The 21685-nt window shown below is 37.6% G+C and overlaps 1 protein-coding gene across 2 annotated transcripts in view; it reads left to right on the plus strand.

Moving 5' to 3' along the window:
* Positions 1 to 7088: 7088 nt before the first annotated feature.
* Positions 7089 to 21685, plus strand: part of PLPPR4 (phospholipid phosphatase related 4) — a 45509-nt gene continuing 30912 nt past the window's right edge. The window contains exon 1 of one of the 2 annotated variants that reach the window (XM_050778483.1): positions 7089 to 7494. In XM_050778483.1, the coding sequence (XP_050634440.1) occupies positions 7273 to 7494 (222 nt within the window). In that variant the 5' untranslated portion in view covers positions 7089 to 7272. Of the gene's footprint in view, positions 7495 to 20288; positions 20514 to 21685 lie in introns of those variants that run through there. The other variant, XM_050778491.1, reaches the window with a different exon arrangement.

The raw sequence follows: 21685 nt of genomic DNA on the forward strand, positions 1-21685 counted from the left end.
GAGAACCAGTTGCAGTGTGACACTGAAAAAAAAGGAATAGCCAATTCATATGTATGTATTTCTCAACCCTTTCAGACATAAACTAGTGTATTAATACAGCACAATAGGGTAAATGTTTTAAAAGGGAATTGAGGGCTGCTGTGCAGAACTTGGTAGGAAAAATATCACATTTTTATAGTACATGAACATGAAGAAAAATCAAGTTTTGGAGAAATATATTAACTTTAAAACTTCCAAATACTATTCAGTTTTTAAATGAGAAACTTGGACTTACTTTTACAGAGAATGGCTACGTACATTTTCTCATCAGAATTTTTACTTTTGATCTCTTTAAATCCCTGATAGTAACCATTGAAGAGAAATTTTGCACAAGCAGGTGATAAAAGTCTGATATCATTGCTTTGCAATCATTAAAAATATAACAACCCTTGAAATTACATGTGAAGAATTCAACAGCTCTGCCTTCATTGACAAAAGCAATGTTTAAATTTCTTGTGATAAACTTAGATGTTTCTAAATCAAATTAAATATTTTTATCACATGTTGCAAAAGAGAAATGATGCTTTATTTGCAGAATGTACATTCATTTTTAGAGCTATTGCTATGTAGGTAGCATGGAAGCCATATACAAGACATATCAGTACCCATGGACAGAATTTACAGAGAGAAGAGAAATAGCAATCACTTCCCTCAGTTGTGCCCATGAGGAGAACTGCTGGATCTCTCCACTCTCCAAGCATCTTTAGCAGACCACACCTAGGGGTGTGCCCGGTGCTCCTTGGGCAGTAACATATGCCGCAGCTGGCTGTCCAGTAGGTTTCCAGGTAGTGGGGCTCCCTCTTGGCTATATTTAGTACACTGAGGTGGAGCAGCAAATTCTGAAGTCATTCCTCTTTTCTCCTGGTTTATAGCCTTCGGAGCTTGCTGTCACACACTGTTCCACCTTGAACCTGGATTATTGCAGCCAGGAGCAATCTGCATTGAGACTTGGCAGAGACCCTGCTAAGGCCCTGAGGGGATCAATATCTTGTGGGAAAGCTGAAACCCATTCACAACACACTAGTATCACAATGCACAACACAACTCTGCAATAAACTTTTTATTTTATTCCCTGTGTCACTGCTATAGGTTTTCTTGGGATAGCCACTGATTTCTAGGGCAGATATGTTCCTGTGGGATGAAGCTCCACAGATTCACGTAAACCAGCTTCTACCATATCCTGATAAGGAATCACAGAGGACCATAGTGGACAAAAGTCATTGATAGTAAAACAAACAAACAAACATAAAATTATATTTTAAACATCTCTTGCCTGAACCAGGCATGGTGGCTCACACCAGTAATCCCAGCACTTTGGGAGGCCAAGGCAGGCAGATCACTTGAGGTCAGGAGTTCAAGACCAGCCAGGCCAACATGGTGAAGTCCCATCTCTATTAAAAATACAAAAATTAGCCTGGCATGGTGGCATGCACCCGTAGTCCCAGCTATCAGGAGGCTGAGGCAGGAGAATCACTTGAACCTGGGAGGTGGAGTTTGCAGTGAACTGAGATCGTGCCACTGCACTCCAGCCTGGGGAACAGAGTGAGACTCCACCTCAAAAAAAAAAAAACAAAAACAACAACAAAAAAAAAAACAAAAAAAAAAACAAAAAAAAAACTCTTGCCAGAAGAATTGCTGAATTGCTGTTAGGTAAATTTGGTGTTAAATTAAAAAACAAAAAAGCCATGTCTTCTTATCAAAGGTATGTGAATTTTTTTGTTGTGGGCACAGAAAATGTTTTGATTGGTTGTGGGCACAGAAAATGGGCTCTGGCTAAATTAACGAGAAAGACAGAAAAGAAGAGAGGAAAGGATATATTTGGAAAGACAACGGGGATATAAAAAGAAACAAAAGAAAAGGAAAAAGCCAGACTTCTTAAGGGAAAGTTAACAAGGACAGTTCAGAGAATCAAAAGGCCAGCCTTAATTATCATTCTCTTTTCTTCTACCACGCATCAACACCAACAATTTTCTGTCTCTGTATCACTTTCCTCAATATTCAGATTCCTGGGGAACAGGGTCCAGTTGTTCACATTTTGGTCACTATCCCATCTGGCCTAGGGCAGACTGAATACCTTCATTTACAGTCCCAGTTTGGACTGTAGAAGTGGGACAGTTTATCATGAAAATTCAAGAAACCACCACAGAAAGAAGGAATGATGGCTCCTGAACAAACACAACAACATATGTCCATTTCACTCATCTAACTCATTCATTTTTAGATGTGGAAATAGAGTCCCTGAGTTAAAATGCTCTTATCTACAGCCATGGAATTAGTCAAAGATGAGGCTGGAACTAAAACATCACTTTCCTGTCCTTCAGAAACTTCTCATTTCAGTGCTTTTCCTGCTTCACACATCTACATATTCAGTTATGTTAAGTCTCTTCTGTTTAGAAAAATGCAATAAAATCTTACATTGTCCCCTCAAAATGTGGTGGAGTGGGCTGATATCTGAGAAATACATAACTAATTTAAATATATTTTTATGACCTTAAAGATAAATGTCATGCAAATACCCAAAGGGCAAGTAGTTGCCAGGAAACAGAAAAGCAGTTTGCATTTGGCTATGGGCACACAAAACCAATATATAGAAAAACGACTTCTTTCTTATCTGAGAAGTCTGACACTTTTAATAATAATGTCAAATGCACTTTCAGGCATATTTTTTTCCATGTTATTTGTGCTATGAAGTACTGTCTCGTGAAATGTCAGAGTGCTGCTTTTTCAGTGGGTGCCATTTTTCATTTGAATGCACTGAAACAGGATTTCCATTGAAAATGTTCAAGTTCTGTGAGGCACATTAAATTGTTTTTAATTTCACTATTGTAATGTAGAGCTGCAACTAGCATACATGAAGCAACATTCAATATAAAAGTTTTGCACTTGGCTTCAATGTGAATTTACATGGTAAAGATGGGATGAAACATATTTTTTAGTTTTGGAATGTTCTCTAGTAGCCTCTGTGCTGTAAGTGGTTTGAATGTCAACTCCTCTCATGGACTTCCTTGACTACCATTCTTTTTATTATTATTATTATTTTATTATACTCTAAGTTCTGGGATACATGTGCAGAACGTGCAGTTTTGTTACATAGGAATACAAGTGCCATGGTGGTTTGCTGCACCCATCAACTTGTCACCTACATTAGCTATTTCTCCTAATGTTATTCCTCCCCTAGCCCCTCACCCCTGACAGGCTCTGGTGTGTGATGTTCCACTTCCTATATCCATGTGTTCTCATTGTTCAGCTCCCACTTATGAGTGAGAACATGCAGTGTTTGGTTTTCTGTTCTTGTGATAGTTTTCTGAGAATGTTGGTTTCCAGTTTCATCCATATCCCTGCAAAGGACTTGAACTCATCCTTTTTTATGACTGCATAGTACTTCATGGTGCATATGTGCCACGTTTTCTTTATCCAGTCTATTAATGATGGACATTTGGGTTGGTTCCAAGTCTTTGCTATTATGAATAGTGCCACAACTACCATTCTTAAGAAGTTTCTCATAGTGATTGCAACTGCACCTTAACTGTTTCTTTAGTAGTCTATATCACAAGATATAATTATATGTTTGTAAAGAAAGGCAGTACATGTAGCCCTTAAGATCACATAGCCTGGAGCAACCTACTGAGTTCAACAATCTCAGCCCCATTAATTATGTCTATGGTCCTTCCATACAATCATAGTTTACATCTCTGAGTCTCAGTTTTTTAACTATAAAATGTGATAGTAATGATACTAATTTCATAAGGATCTTGTGAGAATTACATGAGGTAAGATGCAAAGTATTGTTAATGGTGCCTATTCCATAGTGAGCTTCATGGAGGTGTTTTCTCTTACTATTACTAATCAATTGTCTGTATCTGTCTTCTCTTCACCTACATTAGCCTGTGAATTCTATGAAGGCAACAAGCATATATATTCTTTTCTCCAGTGGGTGTTTTGTGAGAAATATGCCTCTCACATGGAAGGGGATCAATAAATACTTATAGGCTGAGTGGATGGACTGATGAACGGATGAGGTAGTTTTACGTTTCACCAAGTGCTTTCACATATATTGTCACAATTAAGCTACTAGGCATTGTTGTCAGATAGTACCAGTACTATTCTCATTTTACATAATAGAAAACTAAAGCTTGGAGATACTAAATGGCTTGCTTATGAGCAGAGTTCAAACATTACAAACCCTGAGCTCAAATTCATGTCTTCTGACTCCAAATTTCATTCTGTTTTGGTTCAAACTTTTCTATTTATTTATTCTATCTCTGAGTTCTGTCTACTGACTTTTTTATAAAATAGGGAAATCATTTGCCGTGTTCACTTCATTGCATTGTTTTGAGCATCAAAAGTGAAAGTAGGTAATATATATCAAACTGTTACCCCAGTGTAAGACATTATTATTGTGTTTAGTATTTAAGGGAATCTTTAGCTTGATTGTTTTAGGAAATGCTATACATTAGAAAAATAAAATTCAAAAGAAGAGAGACCGAAGGAAGGAGAATCTGACCTAATGAAAGATAAAGGATTTACGATAAGAATTGTCTTTGAATTCTGAAACATTTCCTAATCCTTGACAATGTGAGCAGGTCAATCTGGGCAGACCAACTAGGGAGGAAAAAAGGGTCACTTTCTGATACTTGGACAATTTGTTGAATTGTTGAAGTATGGTCAACATACATCTCTGATATTTTGTCACATACCTTCAGGTTTTTTGCTATTGAAATTAAGCAGGTATAGGTTTAGTCTTATATTTCACCCTTTCTTAAATAAAAATACTGAGTTTCCAGGATGATAAGATCTGTCTTAAGTTACATATGTTCTAGCTTATTTTTTACCTCACCAAAGATTGTAAATTTTCTTGAAGTACCAAGAAGGTTGAAAAAAGAAAGGCCTCCAGTACCCAATACCCAACCCCCACAACACAAAGTAACATTGGTAGTAATGAAAAGTATAATTACTGATTAACGTAATAGTTAAACAGAATCAACAAGCACTTAATAAACATATACTATGTGAAAAACTATGCTATCTAGTTATATATGCATCACTTAATTTTATTGTTCCATTTATTTCTTCACTATATACTGATAACCTACTCTTTGCCAGGCACACTTCTAGTTACCAGAAAATATAATAATGAAAATGTACTGGACCTCAAGGAGTTTACTAGTGGGTGAGGCAGGCAAGATAAAAAAAGGACACAGAAATACTTGATATACTATCAAACGGTGATAAATTCTATGAAGGAAAATAAAATAGTATAAAAGAATAAAGAGTAACAGAGGTCTGAGATTATGAATCTACTTGGTGCATCAAAGACAACTTCCCTGAGGAGTTAAAACTTGAGCAGAGATATGAATTAAGTGAGGGGGTAAGCCAAGTGATTTTGGCGGAACAGAGTTCTTGGACAAAGGAACAGTAAGTGCAAAGCTCCGGAGGCAGTGAAAGGCTAGGCTGGAATGGCCAGACCATTGAGGTGCAAAGTGATGTGAATGAGGTCCTAGAACCAGGCAGGGTGGCCAGGCAGGGCTTTAAGGAAGAGACGGGAAGTTTGGACTTTCCATTGAAGTGGAAGAGAGCTCTTGGGGGGTTTGGGTAGGGGAAAAACACAATTGGGTTATTTTTCAAAGGACCTTTCTGGTTGCTGCATAGGGAATGGTTTGTAGGTTGTGGGAATGGCAAGGGCAAAAGCTGGTAGAACAGTTAGAAGGCTGTTATGTTATGCCAGTCTAGGCAAGAGATGGCGGTCACTGTGTGTGGTGGGAGGTGAGGCAAGTAGTGAGTTTGGGAAGAAGATGTAGTTCTCTTCTGATTACTTCATTTTCTAACTGAAATAAGAGTTAATGTCAGGAACTGAGAATGAGGAGATTTGAGAAGTGAGAAGTTGTGAATGGAAAAATGGCTGGACAGAAAAAAATTACAGAATTGTGGGGGCAACTCCAGGACCTACTTGGAGTTTGTGGTCACGAGTTGGATGTGAGACAGGAGCATGTAGTTGCGTGTTTTCCTCCAGTAACTTTCAGTTGCTCTGGTAAGGGCAAAGAAGTTGGCTCAACTAAGCTGGCATATTATCAGGTGTATGGCAAATTGGGAGGCGGAAACAAGCAATTATAATGCAAGACTTTGGAACCCAAGCCTGGCAGAGGAAAGTGGGAGCAAGAGGTGGTGTTGGCAGTGAAATGTGTACATTATCAGATAGGGTGGTCCCATATTGCTAAAGACCTATTGGAGGAGCAACTAAAAGAGGGAAATGGACAAATTGGTTGGAAATTGTTCATCACATGCTTGAAATGGAGACTTGGAGATACTGGAAATGGCCTGGGACATGTGATCACAAAAGTAACTTATCTTTATTAGTATAATACCATGTCACCTGTTTGCTGGGTGTTTCTCTCTTCTGTATCAACTTGATACTTCTGGTTGCCAAAGCAATCACAAAATTGAGACCAGCCATGTATACTGCCAACAAGGTGAAGGATTTCAGATTATTAATATCTGAAGACATACTTCTTTTTACAGTTATGATTGTGATACTGACACTGTTCTGGGAGTGTGACAGTGAGATTAGAACATACAGTAGCCTCTGGGCTCAGTGAGGATGCCTATTACCTGCGCATTCACACATCTGCCTCTCTGGATGCAAGGAACCCACATCATTCCCAGGCAACCGGTAGTGTTTGTTAGTGGGTGCTTCGGTGTGGAAGGGAGCCAAGGAGTCTCCTAGGTAGAATCCCCTGTAGGAGTTGTCATTCCTGGTTAGTAACCAGCTTTCAGTGAGTGCCTACCTCGGCCTACTTTTAGTGTGGGATCCAAGATCTCATTTCGTGCAGACAGGGGTTGGTTTTCTTGCTATGGGTCAATGCGCTGGAGCAGAGCTTCTGATCCTTAGCATTCTTGAATAGCATTCCTAGAGTGACCTGGGAGGGTTCCCAGAAGGGGACTAGGTGGCTAGGCTCCTCTACCTCCCTACTGCAGAAACCAGGAGTGCGTCCCCCTTTTTGGATTCTTGACGTCAAGCTCCGGCAGCCTTGGAGCCTCCCAAGGGCGGTAGAGAGCTGAGAGAGGGTGACAGGGAGGGGAAGCCATTGCAGCAACAGCTTGGAGGAGGGAGCTGGACATCGTCTCTCACCAGAAAAACGGGGAGCAGGAGCCAGACTAGGGGAGGAAGAGGACTGGCACGCTCAGAGAATCGCTGGGTTGCTGCAAAAAGGGGCGGGGAGAAGGCGGGGGCGCTGCATGCAGCGCGCTGGCTCCAGCGGTGGCCGCGGGGAATGTGACATCAGCGGCGCCGGACGCTTGGGGCTGGAGGAGGCAGCTCGCCTCAGCTGCGCTGTGCACACCTCGCCCGGGGGAGAACGCAGACCCGGGCAGGCGGCAGGGATGTCGGCGAAGGAGAGGCCAAAGGGCAAAGTGATCAAGGACAGCGTCACCCTCCTGCCCTGCTTTTATTTCGTGGAGGTGAGTTGGCCCAGCGCCTTGGCATAATGCAGATCCTCTGGGCATCTCCTGAGCGAATTCAGGTCCTGGACAGCGTTGGAGGCGCAGAGATCGTGCCAGGGCGCGCGCCGCTGTCCCCAAATGCCCGACCATCCCCTCTTCCCCTCGATTTCACAGCAGCTCCCCGAATGTGCCTGTGAATACCTGTCAGCCCGGGGTGATTACCATTAGAGGTGTCGCTGCTGGGTGGCCTACGGGGAAGGGATACCTGTGTGAGTGAGTGCGGTTTTAGTTCCTTGGCCCTCCTGTAGTGCCTGTGTGCACAACGTCCGCTAGTGCCCCAGAGGGGCCATGATGCCCATATTTCGGGATTTGTGTCTTCAACCTGCCGAGTACGTGTCGGGAACTCTGTGTGCACACAGCTATGCCTAGGGCATATGAGGGTTGAAGGTGTTTACATAGTACAAATATTGTTGATTGCTTTTATTACCCCTGCCCCCCCCCCCCCCCCCACAAATCCTTCTCCTATTATATTATTATGGTGCTCACATATGCTTCTGAAATTGGATCTGCATCTCTAAACATCAATCATCGGTGTACTGGCCTCTTTCCACAGTAAAAAAATACATATTATGTATGTGTGTATACATAACTATATATAATATTTCAAATCTATGACATCATCTGATTTTACATGATTTGTATCTGTGTATTTACTGTGCTGAGCAGTATTATAGATAAGCAATTAAATGCAGATGTATCCATCATGACCCTCTAACTTGCCAAAATGCAGTATTTGAGGGAGAAACAATTGGTAGGAGTTATAAAGATTGGCAGATACAATGGTTCTATGTACTGTGCTCCATTGCATTAGGAAGACATTTTTAAGCAAGACGTTTACTAAATTACAGATACAAAAGGGGTATATTGCATATGTTTAGGGAACTCAGATGGTTTTAGGCATAAAACTATATTCTGTGTAGTTAGAGTCTGGGTTGCCTAGAGAATTATAAGACTGTTGCTGAATCATAAATAACCTTCTCTGGCCATCTTTTCAGCCAAATATGGAGGTTTAGCCCTTCCAAGTACAAACAGTAGATTCTGTATTCAATGATTGCAAGGCTTATCTGTGATGAGGAATAGTCACTGCCTTGAAACTTGGGAGAAGAGACATTGTCAGTCTGTTCTTATAGGTAACAATATATTTGGAAGTTTTGTAGAGGTGTCATAATTTTTTAAAATAATTTCAGTTTTCAGAAAGATGTATGTGACTTGCATAAGTTTCAGAGAAATGATGGGTGACCCTTCATTCGTGACCCATAGAAAAGAAGCAAAAAAAAAAAAGGACCTATGTATTTAAAATAATGAATTCATTTATTATCCTTTCTCTTTTCACAAGAGATTTTTGAGACCACGATTGACCACGATTTAGGTAATTTTTGTTGAAAGATAATGAGCTTTCTCAAGAAAATGTAGGTAGCAGAAGATTCCATAATGAAAAGGGTGAAGGAATAGAAAGATGAGATACCTGCCTTCAAGTTCAATCTATCAGACCACTTGTCGCATTGCTAATCCATGTAGTTTTGTGTTATAGTGATTTCATTTGTGTCTGAATCAATGACATTTGTCTAGGAGAAATCAGTTTGTCTGAATTCCATCTCCAGGAAGCAACACACCTGAGGTCAGCTAGAAGCTGACTACATGGGGGTTGCAGCTATATGGCTTCAAGGAAAATGCCCCCGTGAAAGAGGATGCAAACCAGACAATTAAGGATGTGCCTTTACAGAATGTCCGTGTGCACTTTTGAGGCATCTTTAACCGGAGTACATGTCCCTTAAGCAAGAATTTTAAAAGTACAAGTGCCTCATAATGCATTTGAATTGTGTGTTTAGGAACAGACATCTGACAATTGTTACTTCTTTTCCATGAGTGGAAATAGCCCAGATTCATTACTTTTACTTTGGCCCATTCAGATATCCTCTATCAATTCCTTAGCAGGGCAAGCTATAGAACAATTACTTGAAGACAATTCATGGAGTTTAAACGAGCATTGATGACACTGTGTCTTGGGGTTAACAGACTTCAAAAACAGATCCATACAATTGGATTGCAAATTATCTTCCTAAAAATTAAATGTATGATGAACCACTAAAGAGCCTCCAGAAAATGGGAGACTGCATTAGTATAACAATTATTTAAGGGTTTGACCAGATGCACTACCACGCTCCTTTGAAATGATTCATTTTGAAGGTGGTGACAATGCACTAAATTTACATCTCTTTTGTAGGATGAATAAACATAGCTTGAATTTGCATGTTAGTAAAATGCTCTAGAGTAATGACACTTTGCTTTCCAGCACAGTTTCCCAAGACCTTAGAAATTAAGATGGAAAAGTGAAACATGAGTGAATCTCTTTCCATCACATATCAGTCTAAAGCACATATTTTTAGCCTTCTCTGTTACTCAAACCATAATTTAAGTAACAAGAGGATTCTAACAAAACAGATCTCAGGAGAAAACAGTCCCTGGTTCTCAAGTCAGTGACACCAGGAGCGACTTACACTTTGCCTTTTTTCAAGGAGTTTAGGAGTTTGACATCACTAATTCATGATAGGTATGAGATGTAAAGAAACTTTAATTGGGAAAATGAGGCAAGGAAAACTTTCACTTGAGTTGTGAAAGGGGCTAAAATCAAGATGGACTGAGTTATATCAGGAAAATGGCAGCATGCTCTGGGAAAAACCTGGGCCTTGCACACAGATTGACTTGGTTCAAACACCGCCTTTGCCAGATACTACATGAATAGTTCTGGCCAAATTACTTCTCTCATCCTTAGTTTCTTCACATATAATATAAATTACATAATATAAATATAAATACACCTGTATTCATACATAATAGAAATTATTATACCTATGTCTTAGAATATTGAATATATCATGCGGTTAAAGGATCATGGCTGAGATATGGTAGGCAATCAAGATATGTTAGTTCTTTTCCTTTCTTATAACTGTTCTTGACCTGAAATAAATTATTTTACTTATAGTTTGGACTTAAAAGATCAAGTCCTGACAAGGTCCAGCTTGAGAGTTCCCATTGTTGAGAAGAAGTCATCTTCTCCCCAGTTTCTAGAAACAGTTTGGGCTCCACAGGCTTCTTGAAATGGATCTGTATTAATTGATACAAATGGAGAGAGTGAAGTACTATTTAAAGTTTGTACAATAATAATGACAACCATTTATAAAGTACTTAATATGTACTAACAATAAGCTAAATGCTTTACATGACCATGTCATTCAATCTTCAAAGTTTCTCTTTAAGAAAGAGCCATTATTATCTGTGTTTTGAAGAGAAACTGAAACTCATAAAAGTTAAACAACTTGCCCATTTTTATAAAGCAAAGTTAGAGGCAGGGCTGGGTATTAACTCAAAGCTCATGCTCTTCACCACTGCAATAACAGTCTCTCTCAACTTGTTGAAAGAACATTCATATAGGCAAAGTCACTTTCTATGGTTTCTCACTGGTAAAAAAGGAAGATGTAGTAAGGCAAGGGCACACTGACAAAGGTAATACAGTTTTCTCTGACAACAGATCGGTTTCCTCAGCTCAACCTCCTCCACTGGGAGCCTCCAAGCACAAAGAGTTAGTGGACAGTGCATACTCCCCACATGGGCTCATCAGTTAGTGGCTAGTGCCCCTCAACAAGAACTCTGGATAGATGCAAGGAAGGAGTAAAGATGTTGGCAGCCCATTTGCAGAGTGTCAAGGTATCTCTAATTATACCCCTATGGGCATTAGGCTGAGGTGTTCGTGTTCAGCTACTAAAAGCAAGTAATCTTGTCTTTGTTCACCGCCATACCTGATGTTAAAGCACACATTGGTTTAAGGCATAGAATTATTTTTTCTTACATTTTTGGTTTATGCTGCTGTTTGCTAATGAAATGGCTTATGGTTGACAGTAATATTGGATGGCGATTTGAAAAACACGGTGATTTTTAATTTTGCACATCATTTTATGAGCAAGTTTCATAACTCAGTTTTACACTGTACAGCCTGGGAAAACAAAGGTCAAGTTGTGAAAAGAACTCTCAGATAAGCATAGCCAAATCTTATTAGGATAAAGAGAAAAGCAGGTTAAAAAGGAATGTTCCACTAAAGAAAAGGTTTATCATGCCCTTAAAGTTCCCAAGTACCCTGCAAATGATGGCTGTATCACTTACAGTAGCAACTGCAGCCAGCAGTATACCTAGAGTTAGCAAAAGAGTTTTCAAACTTTTTTTTAAATTATTATACTTTAAGTCCTGGGGTATATGTGCAGAACGTGCAGTTTTGTCACATAGGTATACACGTGCCATGGTGGTTTGCTGCACCCATCAACCTGTCACCCATAGTAAATATTTCTCCTAATGCTATCCCTCCCCCAGCTCCCCAACCCCCACAGGCCCTGGTGTGTGATGATCCCTTCCCTGTGTCCATGTGTTCTCACTGTTCAACTCCCACTTATGAATGAGAACATGTGATGTTTGGTTTTCTGTTCTTGTGTTAGTTTGCTGAGAATGTTGGTTTCCAGCTTCATCCATGTCCCTGCAAAGCACATGAACTCATCCTCTTTTATGGCTGCATAGTATTCCATGGTGAATGTATGCCACATTTTCTTTATCCAGAATATCACTGATGGGCATTTGTGTGGGTTCCAAGTCTTTGCTATTGTGAAAAGTGCCACAATAAACATATGTGTGCATGTGTCTTTATAGTAGAATCAGTTATAATCCTTTGGGCATAGCCCAATATTGTATGCGATAAGGCTGGTTGTCTGGGACTAGTGCACTTCCTTTATGCAAAGGATTACAGTGGTCCATCTGGGGCTCAGGCTCACAAATTTGTTCTCATTAGTCATCCTGCTCAAAAAGCAATTCATTATGTAATGTAAACAAATGACAAATTACCTTTTTAAACCTAAAAAGATATAAATTCTTAACATGAAATAAATGGGAATGAGATTCTTTTTCCTTAAACATTCTGCTATATGACATAACATTTTTATAACAAACCTGATGCTAACTTTATGAAGGCAGAAGAGTTATGCTTCACCTATATGCAAATATATTTTGACAGGGTTACCGATACAGAAAAGAGTTTGAAATTGCCTGTTATTCATATGAGAAAACACACAAAGACACATATGTATGCACACACTTCTGTGCATAGGTATGTACAAATACACATGGAGTAAGAATATCATCTCTCTGTCCACTCAGTATAAAATTACAGTATCTGAAGCATTCCAATTCAGAATATTTGAATCTCAAAAAATTAAGATTACTCAGAAAGTTTTCATTCCTTTTGTTTTTTTCTTTTTGTGGCAGGGTCTTCCTCTGTCACCCAGGCTGGAGTGCAGTGGCATGATCTCAGCTCACTGCAATCTCTGCCTCCTGGGTTCAAACGATTCTCCCACTTCAGCCTCCTGAGTACCTGGGACTACAGGCATGCACCACCACACCCAGCCAGTATTTATAATTTTTGGTAGAGACAGGATTTCATCATGTTGCCCAAGCTGGTCTCGAACTCCTGGGCTCCAGCAATCCTCCTGCCTCAGCCTCCGAAAGTGCTGGGATCCCAGGCGTGAGCCACCACACCGGGCCTACTCAGAAAGTTTTCATTACTTTGAATGTGTACTTAGCAGTAGATATGTTGCAGGATTTTGTTAATGGAGCTTAATTACTATAAGGTCAGTAACTAAACAGTTTGTTCAGGAGTAGAAGCCATTGCTGCTACTCTGTTGCTATCCTACCTGGGGAAGTTCAACAAGCCTTTGAGCAAAGACACACATTTTGAAACACATTTTGAAATTGTGGTGTCTTGACAAAATCTTAATACAATTTTTATTTTCTTCCCATTGGAAATCGTCCACAGGTTTTTAATTGTAGCAAACATTAATTCACAAGATTTCAGTTCTATCTCATGATCTATGTTAAAATTACATAACTCACTTGATTTTCTTGCTAAGAAATATTGCTAGCTTATTCCCTTTTACATAAACTTCAGCATCAGTAGGAAATATAAAATCACATTTCTGCATTGCATATACCAAAATAGTAGCTGTAGATTTTTTTTCTCTTCTTTAGATTGTATAGAAGTAGAGTCTGCTCAAAGAAGTACTTCAAACCCTGCCAAATGAGATGAGTTGGCAAGTCTCTTCTCTTTCAAAGTCACAATGCATAAACTCTGATGCAAAATAAAATAAATAGAGACTAGAGCCCTAAGTTTTAGAGATAGAGTTAAATGAGGACATTTCTACAAATCTGAGTATTGAACATAACGCTTGCTATTAGGGAATTATTTTCTATTTCTAAACACCACGACTATCTTACTGTTTCTTCATGGCCAAGTTACTCAAAATGTGATTTGTTCTACTTTATCAGGAAAGAAAAAATACTTGGCTTCTGCCAATTTCAAGGAGATTTTAATAATAATGATAATAATCATAGTAATAAAAAAGAATAGTCCATTTCCAGTCTTCTTTATATGATGGACTCTCTAGATACATTATTTTTAGTCTGGAGAACTATCCTATTGAAAAGGCATTGCTATCTTTATTTTTTGAATCAGAAATTGTAGCTCAGAGAGCTACTGTTTTTACCAGGGTCGCATAGCAATGAAATGAGGGAGTCAGGATTTCAGAGCCTGTCCGTCTTGCTCTTGCATTATGACTACAACATACTGTCTCACACATGCTTCCAACAACAATGCTAAACCTAGTGAAGAAGTGCAATGGAGAGCCCTGCCTCTGCTGTGACTTGGCTAGCTTCATGGTATCTGGATGTGTGTCTTTGAAACATGTCTGGTTGTGGCTCTGTCAGAGTTGTGGATCAGAGTTTTTCTCTACATTCATCTACAAAACTTGGCTGTGTTAGTGCTTTTTCCTACTTAATAGTAACTGGTTTAATTTTTGATATGTCTGAAAGGCACAGTGTCCCCTAAAAACAAGCTCCCTTTGGGCAAGCACAAATGGCATCCGTGAGTCTCTGATGAAGATTAATGAGGATCAATGGGTGGGGGTGAGAGGGAAGACTTGGAAATTAAATAGAGTATAGGAGAGTAGAATATGTAGGTCGATTAAAATGATAGAAAGAAAGAAATTCAAAAAGATAATAGAAACAGAGAGAGGTCAAGCCAAGCAGGATTAGAAGAAAAAGCATTAGAAAATTGAAGGTAGGAGTGAAGTGGGTGTGTGTGTGTGTGTGTGTGTGTGTGATTGAGATCCAATCTATGAGCAAACCATGGAGACCCCTTTAAACATTTTGGTTGTCTAAGCTGGCTTGTTAAAGATTATTTGAGACACAATTATTGCTGTTTATGTTGGAAATGTATTACAAATGTTACTCATAGCAAACACATTTTCTCTCAGCATATGTATACAGCATAGGCTATTTCTCAAGCAACCTTTGTATTTAAAAGGTGAGGAAATGTCTTATAGAGTTTAAAAGTCTTATTACAGAGATAAGTCTAATAAAATTATATAATCCAATGACATATGGCCTTACTGTTTCTTCAATCACCTAAGAAAATTTTGCCTTGAAAAGGTTAACTGAGTTAACCTTTGGACATGCCAAGTATGCCCGAGTTACCTAAGGACACACTGGTTAATATCAGATCAGGAATAGAACCTAGGTCTCCTGACTCCTGTTCTAGTGCTCTTTCCTAATTATTACTATTTCTAGAATTCCTTATATTAGAAAGTTTCCCTCTGGATTATAACATTTAAAATACAGGTCATTCTAATTCTACATGTGAACAAATTGGGCTAGCTGTTTGTGCTAACTTCCAAACACATTTCATGACCACCTTACATTAAACAATTATGAATGGATCTTCCACTGTTCCAAGTTGTTAGGCTCTTTGAAAAGCATGGTAATAGCTAAAGATTAGAAAATCAGAAAGGGTTTTTCTCATTGCCTACATGCCCACCTGTAATTTCACAATTAACTCCCTTGACATGAGGTCTCTAACAGATAGTAAAGGAAAGCATAAACAAGGGAAGGAGTAAGAATATAATTTATGTCATCAGCTATAGAATAGCTTTGAATTTTCCCTTATACTTCAATGTAAATTTTTCATACATTATCTCATCTGATCCTTTAAATGCAACTGAGAAATAAATATAAACTCTATTTTAAAAATTAAGTAACGAAGACTCAGAGAAGTCCAAAAACTTGTCTAAAACTCAAGTAGTGCTATTTTCCATCTTGGTCAAAAGGAAAAAAAGGTGATATTTAAACTGTGAAATGTCTAATTATGAGCATCATGGTAGCCTTTTATGGTATGAATTAGCTGAGAAATTTATTTACAGTTAACTATCGAATGGAGTAATCTTTTCATGGTCAAGTGGATTTTGAAATATGGATGCCAAGGATAGAAATGCTAATTTTGGCATAAGTAACGTTGAGGTGTTTTTCTTATCAATAATTAGACTGAACCAATTGCACTATCTGGACTAAACCAATCATTACTATCTGGTTGTTTGTCAAGCAACATAGAGGAGGATAATTGCTTTCTTATTTGCTTTAACAAGATGGTTTCTGTCTGTGTAAAACTGGTATTTAGACCACTTAGGAATAAATTAAAGAAAAGGGGAAAGACAAGTAATTAAAATCAATGTATTTGTGGAAAAGGTAAACATGGAATCAGTACATTTAACAAAAGAATGATGTTTGGGAGTGAGAGCAATGGAAGTAGATGTGACTATATTGTTAATAACTTAATGCTCTTACCAAAAGTCTGTGCTATGGGTTTGCTTAGAGGTAAACTGCCATTTAATGAAATCCTAGACATGCTTCAGAAATTGAGTCCTCAGGGATAGAGTCCAAAAGAGACGGATCTTATATCAAATGTTCTTCAATACAGAATGCTAAAATGAAATTCCAGGGTATAACCTGTTTTGTACTCTTACAATTTATTTATGTACTGAGTAAATATTTATTAATATTATGCTTATGATGTGACTTTTGGTAAAAGTAATAGAAACGATATAGAATCATCACTGACATACTTTCTAGTCAATAGTAGAATTTCCATAAATTTTAATTGGATGTAATAAAACAAGACTAATCATATGAACATAAATTTTTCTTTAACTGTCTTTTATCAGCTTGTGGAGACATTTTTATTTGCAGAGTGATCATAAATTCCCTATCAGAGACATTGCTCGGCCTTGTGGATTATTGAACAGTTGAAGATTAAATCAATATCCAAGGTCTATATGAGTCCTTATCTCTTAATTATGCTCATGTTCATTTTATGATCTAGGACCTACCTATGGATTGTTTGAGATTTGAAATTTCAAAGGCATCAGTGAAGCAAAGAACTTGCAATTTTAGTTTTCATAGAAAGTTGTTTCAGTTAGATAAGGCACATATACCACAGACAATTTTTTGTGCCTATGGTAAAAAAAACTATTAGATATAGATATATATATTTTTTTTACTTTTGTAAAAGAATATAGCTTTTTTTTTTAACTTGATCTGCCAATTAGCTTTGTAATCTTTGGCAATTAACTTATTTCCTCTAAGCATCATTTTCCTCATTTGAAAATGATTGAACTATTGTGGTCAGGATAGAGTAATTATGACCCCTTAATCATATACAAATTATAAAATATGGCCAAGAATTCTAAAGCAAAGTCAGGCCTAGTAAACGAATTTTCTCTTTCCCATTTACCAACACCCCCTCTCCCATCTTGTCTGAAGTAAACTTTGTGGTGGCTTTAGATGCTACCAGATTACCTGGAAAGGGGCTGGTTCTCCTGATTGTTTTCTATTGGTATCACACATTTATGTATGTTTTATACGGTGTGCATACAATGGTAGAGCAGTTTATTATAATGTTTAAATACAATACCAACAAATATTTACTGGAATTTCTGCTCATTTTTAAAGATAGAGGGACATATGCACACACTTACAAAATAGAGACCACTTTTTTTCAGTACCCTTACCTTGACCTAGTCAGTGGAGAGGAATTCTCATTTACTGAGCATCTTCTACACACAGTGCCCAGGTAACACTCTACTGAAAGTCCCTATTCCAGGGTTGTTGGGAGGCCCATAATCTGTAAGCTACTGCCGTTCTCAGCTTTCCAGAGTTCTAAAGTGTCATATATAAACTCATCAGCAGCAGTGTCTGTTCAATGCAAATTAAATATCCTCCCATGCCTCAACTGAACCATCTGTGAAATAAAGAATATTACGCTTTCTAAAAAATGATGAATAAATTAGATTTAGTCTTTGGGAAAGAGTCATCTCATTTAGGCTATTGTATGATTCATTGAAATCTTTTTTTTAAGGCAGTTGCATACACCCTGAAGAATTAACAGGTTACTTATCCCTTGGGTGATGATCTGAAAATGCTTGTATTGTAGCAACTGAGATTTGACTGATTAAAACATGGAGAACATCCAACTGTGAAGATTTGGACATAAATAATGTCTTCTTCATGGCAAAACCTCATAAAAAGGATGGTCAGCAATCTGTTATAAACAATGTACTATAGAGTGATGAACTTTTGGAAACTCTTCTGCATTAAGACCTCATTTAGTTTCTAGCTTCCAGTTGAATTTGATGTACATGAAGGAAAATTATTTGATGGTGTTATGTTTCTCAATATTTAAGCTTCAGACTAGTGGCTATTCCATAGATAATATTGGTTCTAGTAATTTTTAGATGGTTGGCCCAAGACATAATTAAGAAAAATTCCTTTTATTATTTATTTTTAAACTCCAGCCTGTAGAACAATACAAATAGCAGAGAGCAGATACTCTCTCAATAGATCTGTGATGCATTAGTTGTGGTGTTGGTCAATAAATCTAGCAGCTTAATTAATGAATATAGGGAGACAGAGCCTGGACTGAACCTCAGCTTTGGCCTTGGCCTTGGCCACATTATTCTTTGTCTGACCTTGAAGGCTAGTGGTCTTTTCAGTCCTGTTCAGAAATAGAGGAAGAGATTGCTAAGACTTCACTGCTCAAATGTATGTTCCAACATGACTAAGAATGGCCAAGTGTAGCAAGTCCTAGAAAATGCCTACTCTATGGGACTACAAAAAACTTTAAGAACTGCTCATTCCTCATTCCAAATCCCCCAGCCAACCAAACTCAACAGGCTCTGTTTCTTCCTCCACCACAACTCTTCACCTTCCCAAGATTCCAGAGGTCAATGCAGCACAGTAGGGAGAGGGAGCGGGGTATAAGGTATCTCATATGGGATGACCCTAAGAATCACAATGTCCTTAGCCATCTATCCTCAGTTCCACATTCTTTCCACGCCATGTTAAAAAAAAAAAATCACAGAGAGGACAGCAATTTACAATCTAAGCAGAAGCTCTTTAGCATGGACACTGAGCTTGGGCAGTGAGGCAGGGCAATTTAGCTCTCTCTCACACTCTCTCTATTTACTATTGGTTCACTTACCTTCCCAGGTGATTGTGTTGGTCAAGCAATCCAAAAGCAGTTATATTTTTTCATTTACGTATTTAGTAATAAAGTGGCTTTCTTTGGCAGTTATATAGCATTTTATTTATATATATTGTTCATCTTTTTGATGCATTTTCCAGTAAAACACATAACACAATCCTACCTACTTTAATTAATTTAATCACAGCATTAATATGTTAGAAAATAAAATAGAAGTTATTAATGTCCCACATTAACAGCTTAACTTCAACATCTCTTTTACATCCACCAAGCCTTTTCAAAAGGGAAACTTAAATAACTAAGGCCTTCAGCAGCACTGGAAAGTTTTAACTTTGAAGAAGGGCTCATAATGTGCATCTAAGTGTGCATCTAAGTGTGTATAAAGATGTGTACGTAGGAGACAAGCTCAGAGGGAAGAGAAACTTGTGATACGCTATAGTGTTCTAATCTCTGAAATTAGATGAGAAATTCCTTTTCTGGATAATTAATAGGTCAAATAAAATGTATCAGGCACAAGGCAAATACTAAAAACATTTGTTAAATAAATTGAATAAACATAATAGAAAATATGAACTTTCATAATGTTTAAGTAAAATGGTTTAATGATAAAATTGATACCTTATTTTAATAAACATTATGAAACTATAATTAATTTAGAAACACTGATGGTCTTTAATTCAGTCATTTCTGTGTGTATAATGTTAAGATTATATGTCAATTTAGATCTCAAAATCAAAAATTTGCTTTTCTTATGCTATAACTCAAATACAAGGGGACTTCTAAAAGTTCATGGAAAAAAATGGGATTAAAAGATAAACATAAAAAACATAAACTTTATTTCTCAACATAAGCTCTATCAAGTTCAAGATAATTTTGTATGCAATGATAAAAGCTGTTTGGTCCATTCCTAAAGAACTGATGCTCCTGGGAATTTAACCATGTCATTGCAAAATTTTTTACATTATCAACTGAAGAAAAATGGATACCTTTGAAAGATTTCTTAAGAGTAGAAAACAAAACTAAGTCAGAACGAGCCAAATTAGGACTGTGAAATGGATGTCTAATGATTTCTCATTGACACTCTCACAAAATTGCCTTTGTTTGGGTGAGAGAGATGAGCCTTGTTATGGTGGAGAAAGATTCTCTAGCAAAGCTTTCCTGGGCATTTTTCTGCTAACACTTTGGCTAACTTTCTCAAAACATTCTCATAATAAGCAGATATTACTGTTCTTTGGCCCTCCAGAAAGTGAACAAGCAAAATGCTTTGAGCATCCCAAGATGATGTTGTCATGACCTTTGCTCTTAACCAGTCCACCTTTGCTTTACCAGGACCACTTTCCCATCTTGGTAGCCATTGTTTTAATTGTGCTTTGTTTTCAGGATCATACTGATAAAACCATGTTTCATCACTTGTTACAGTTCTTTGAAGAAATGCTTCAGGACTTTGATGGCCTACTTGTTTAAAAAATTCCATTGAAAGCTCTACTCTTGTCTGCAGTCAATCTGGCCACAGTCACTTTGGCACCCATTGAATGGAAAGTTTGCAAAACTTCAATGTTTCAGTCATAATTGTGTAAGCGGAACCAAGGGAGAGGTCTATGTTGTTGGCTATTGTTTGTGTTGTTAGTAGTCAGTCCTCTTCAATTAGGGTATGAACAAAACAAATGTTTTCCTTGCAAATTGATGTAGATGGTCTGATGTTGTGGGCTTCATCTTCAACATCATCTTTTCCCTTCTTAAAATGAATCATCCATTTGTAAACTTCGGATTTCTTCTCTTTATAAACCTTCTGTAAAGTATCAATGATTTTGCCATTCTTCTACCAAAGTTTCATCATAAATTTGATGGATGTTCTTGCTTCAATTTGAGCAAAATTCATGTTGCTCTGATAGGGGTTCTTTTCAAACTGATATCTTATCCTTCTTGGCGTTTCAAACTAGATCTTTTTCAGACATGTTTTCAGTGAGTATGAGCTTATTTTGGTGCAACAAATTGAAATCCATTCACAATTTTTTCATAATATACATGTTCCGTGACTTTTGAAGATCCCTCATATAGAAGTTTTAGTTATGTCACTTTTGCCTGACATTATTGCAATAGACTTTTTCCCCTTAATGCTTGTTTTGTATGCACTATGTCTTTCCTTTGCCAGGTTATGTGAACATCTATATGCTTTCTCTGTATGAATATAACAATCCCACTAATAGGGAAAGCACTATTTAATCTAAGTATATTAAGGTCTTAGTTTTGTTAGAGGACATCAAGAATATATGCAATATCACACATTATAGAAATTGTAGGGTAGCATTAACAATCTATAAAGAGAAATATTCTAATTCTTTTATTTTGTTATTTCTCAATGTCTTTGGAAACCCATTGGTCCATAGTATAAGCTCCTAGGAAGAGGTAGTATGTACAATAATCACAAACATGAATTGGGAAGCCAGATTTCTTGAGTTTGTAATCCAGGTAACAAGCCGTATAACCTTATACAAATCATGGAATCTTACTGTATAACCTTGTACAAATCATGTAATCTCATGTAATCTCAGATTCCTCATCTGTAAGATGGCAGTAATAATAGTACCTTCATCAAAAAGGTGTTGTGAAGATTGCATGAATTCAAACATATAAAGTACTTTAAATGGTACCTGTCAAATATTAGTAGCATTAAATTACAATTGTTACCCAAATTTTAAAATGTCTGCTGTATGTTGTAAGGGAAGAGAAATTACAGCTGGAAGA

The sequence above is a fragment of the Macaca thibetana genome, chromosome 1 (assembly GCF_024542745.1).
Source record: "Macaca thibetana thibetana isolate TM-01 chromosome 1, ASM2454274v1, whole genome shotgun sequence".
NCBI lineage: Eukaryota > Metazoa > Chordata > Mammalia > Primates > Cercopithecidae > Macaca > Macaca thibetana.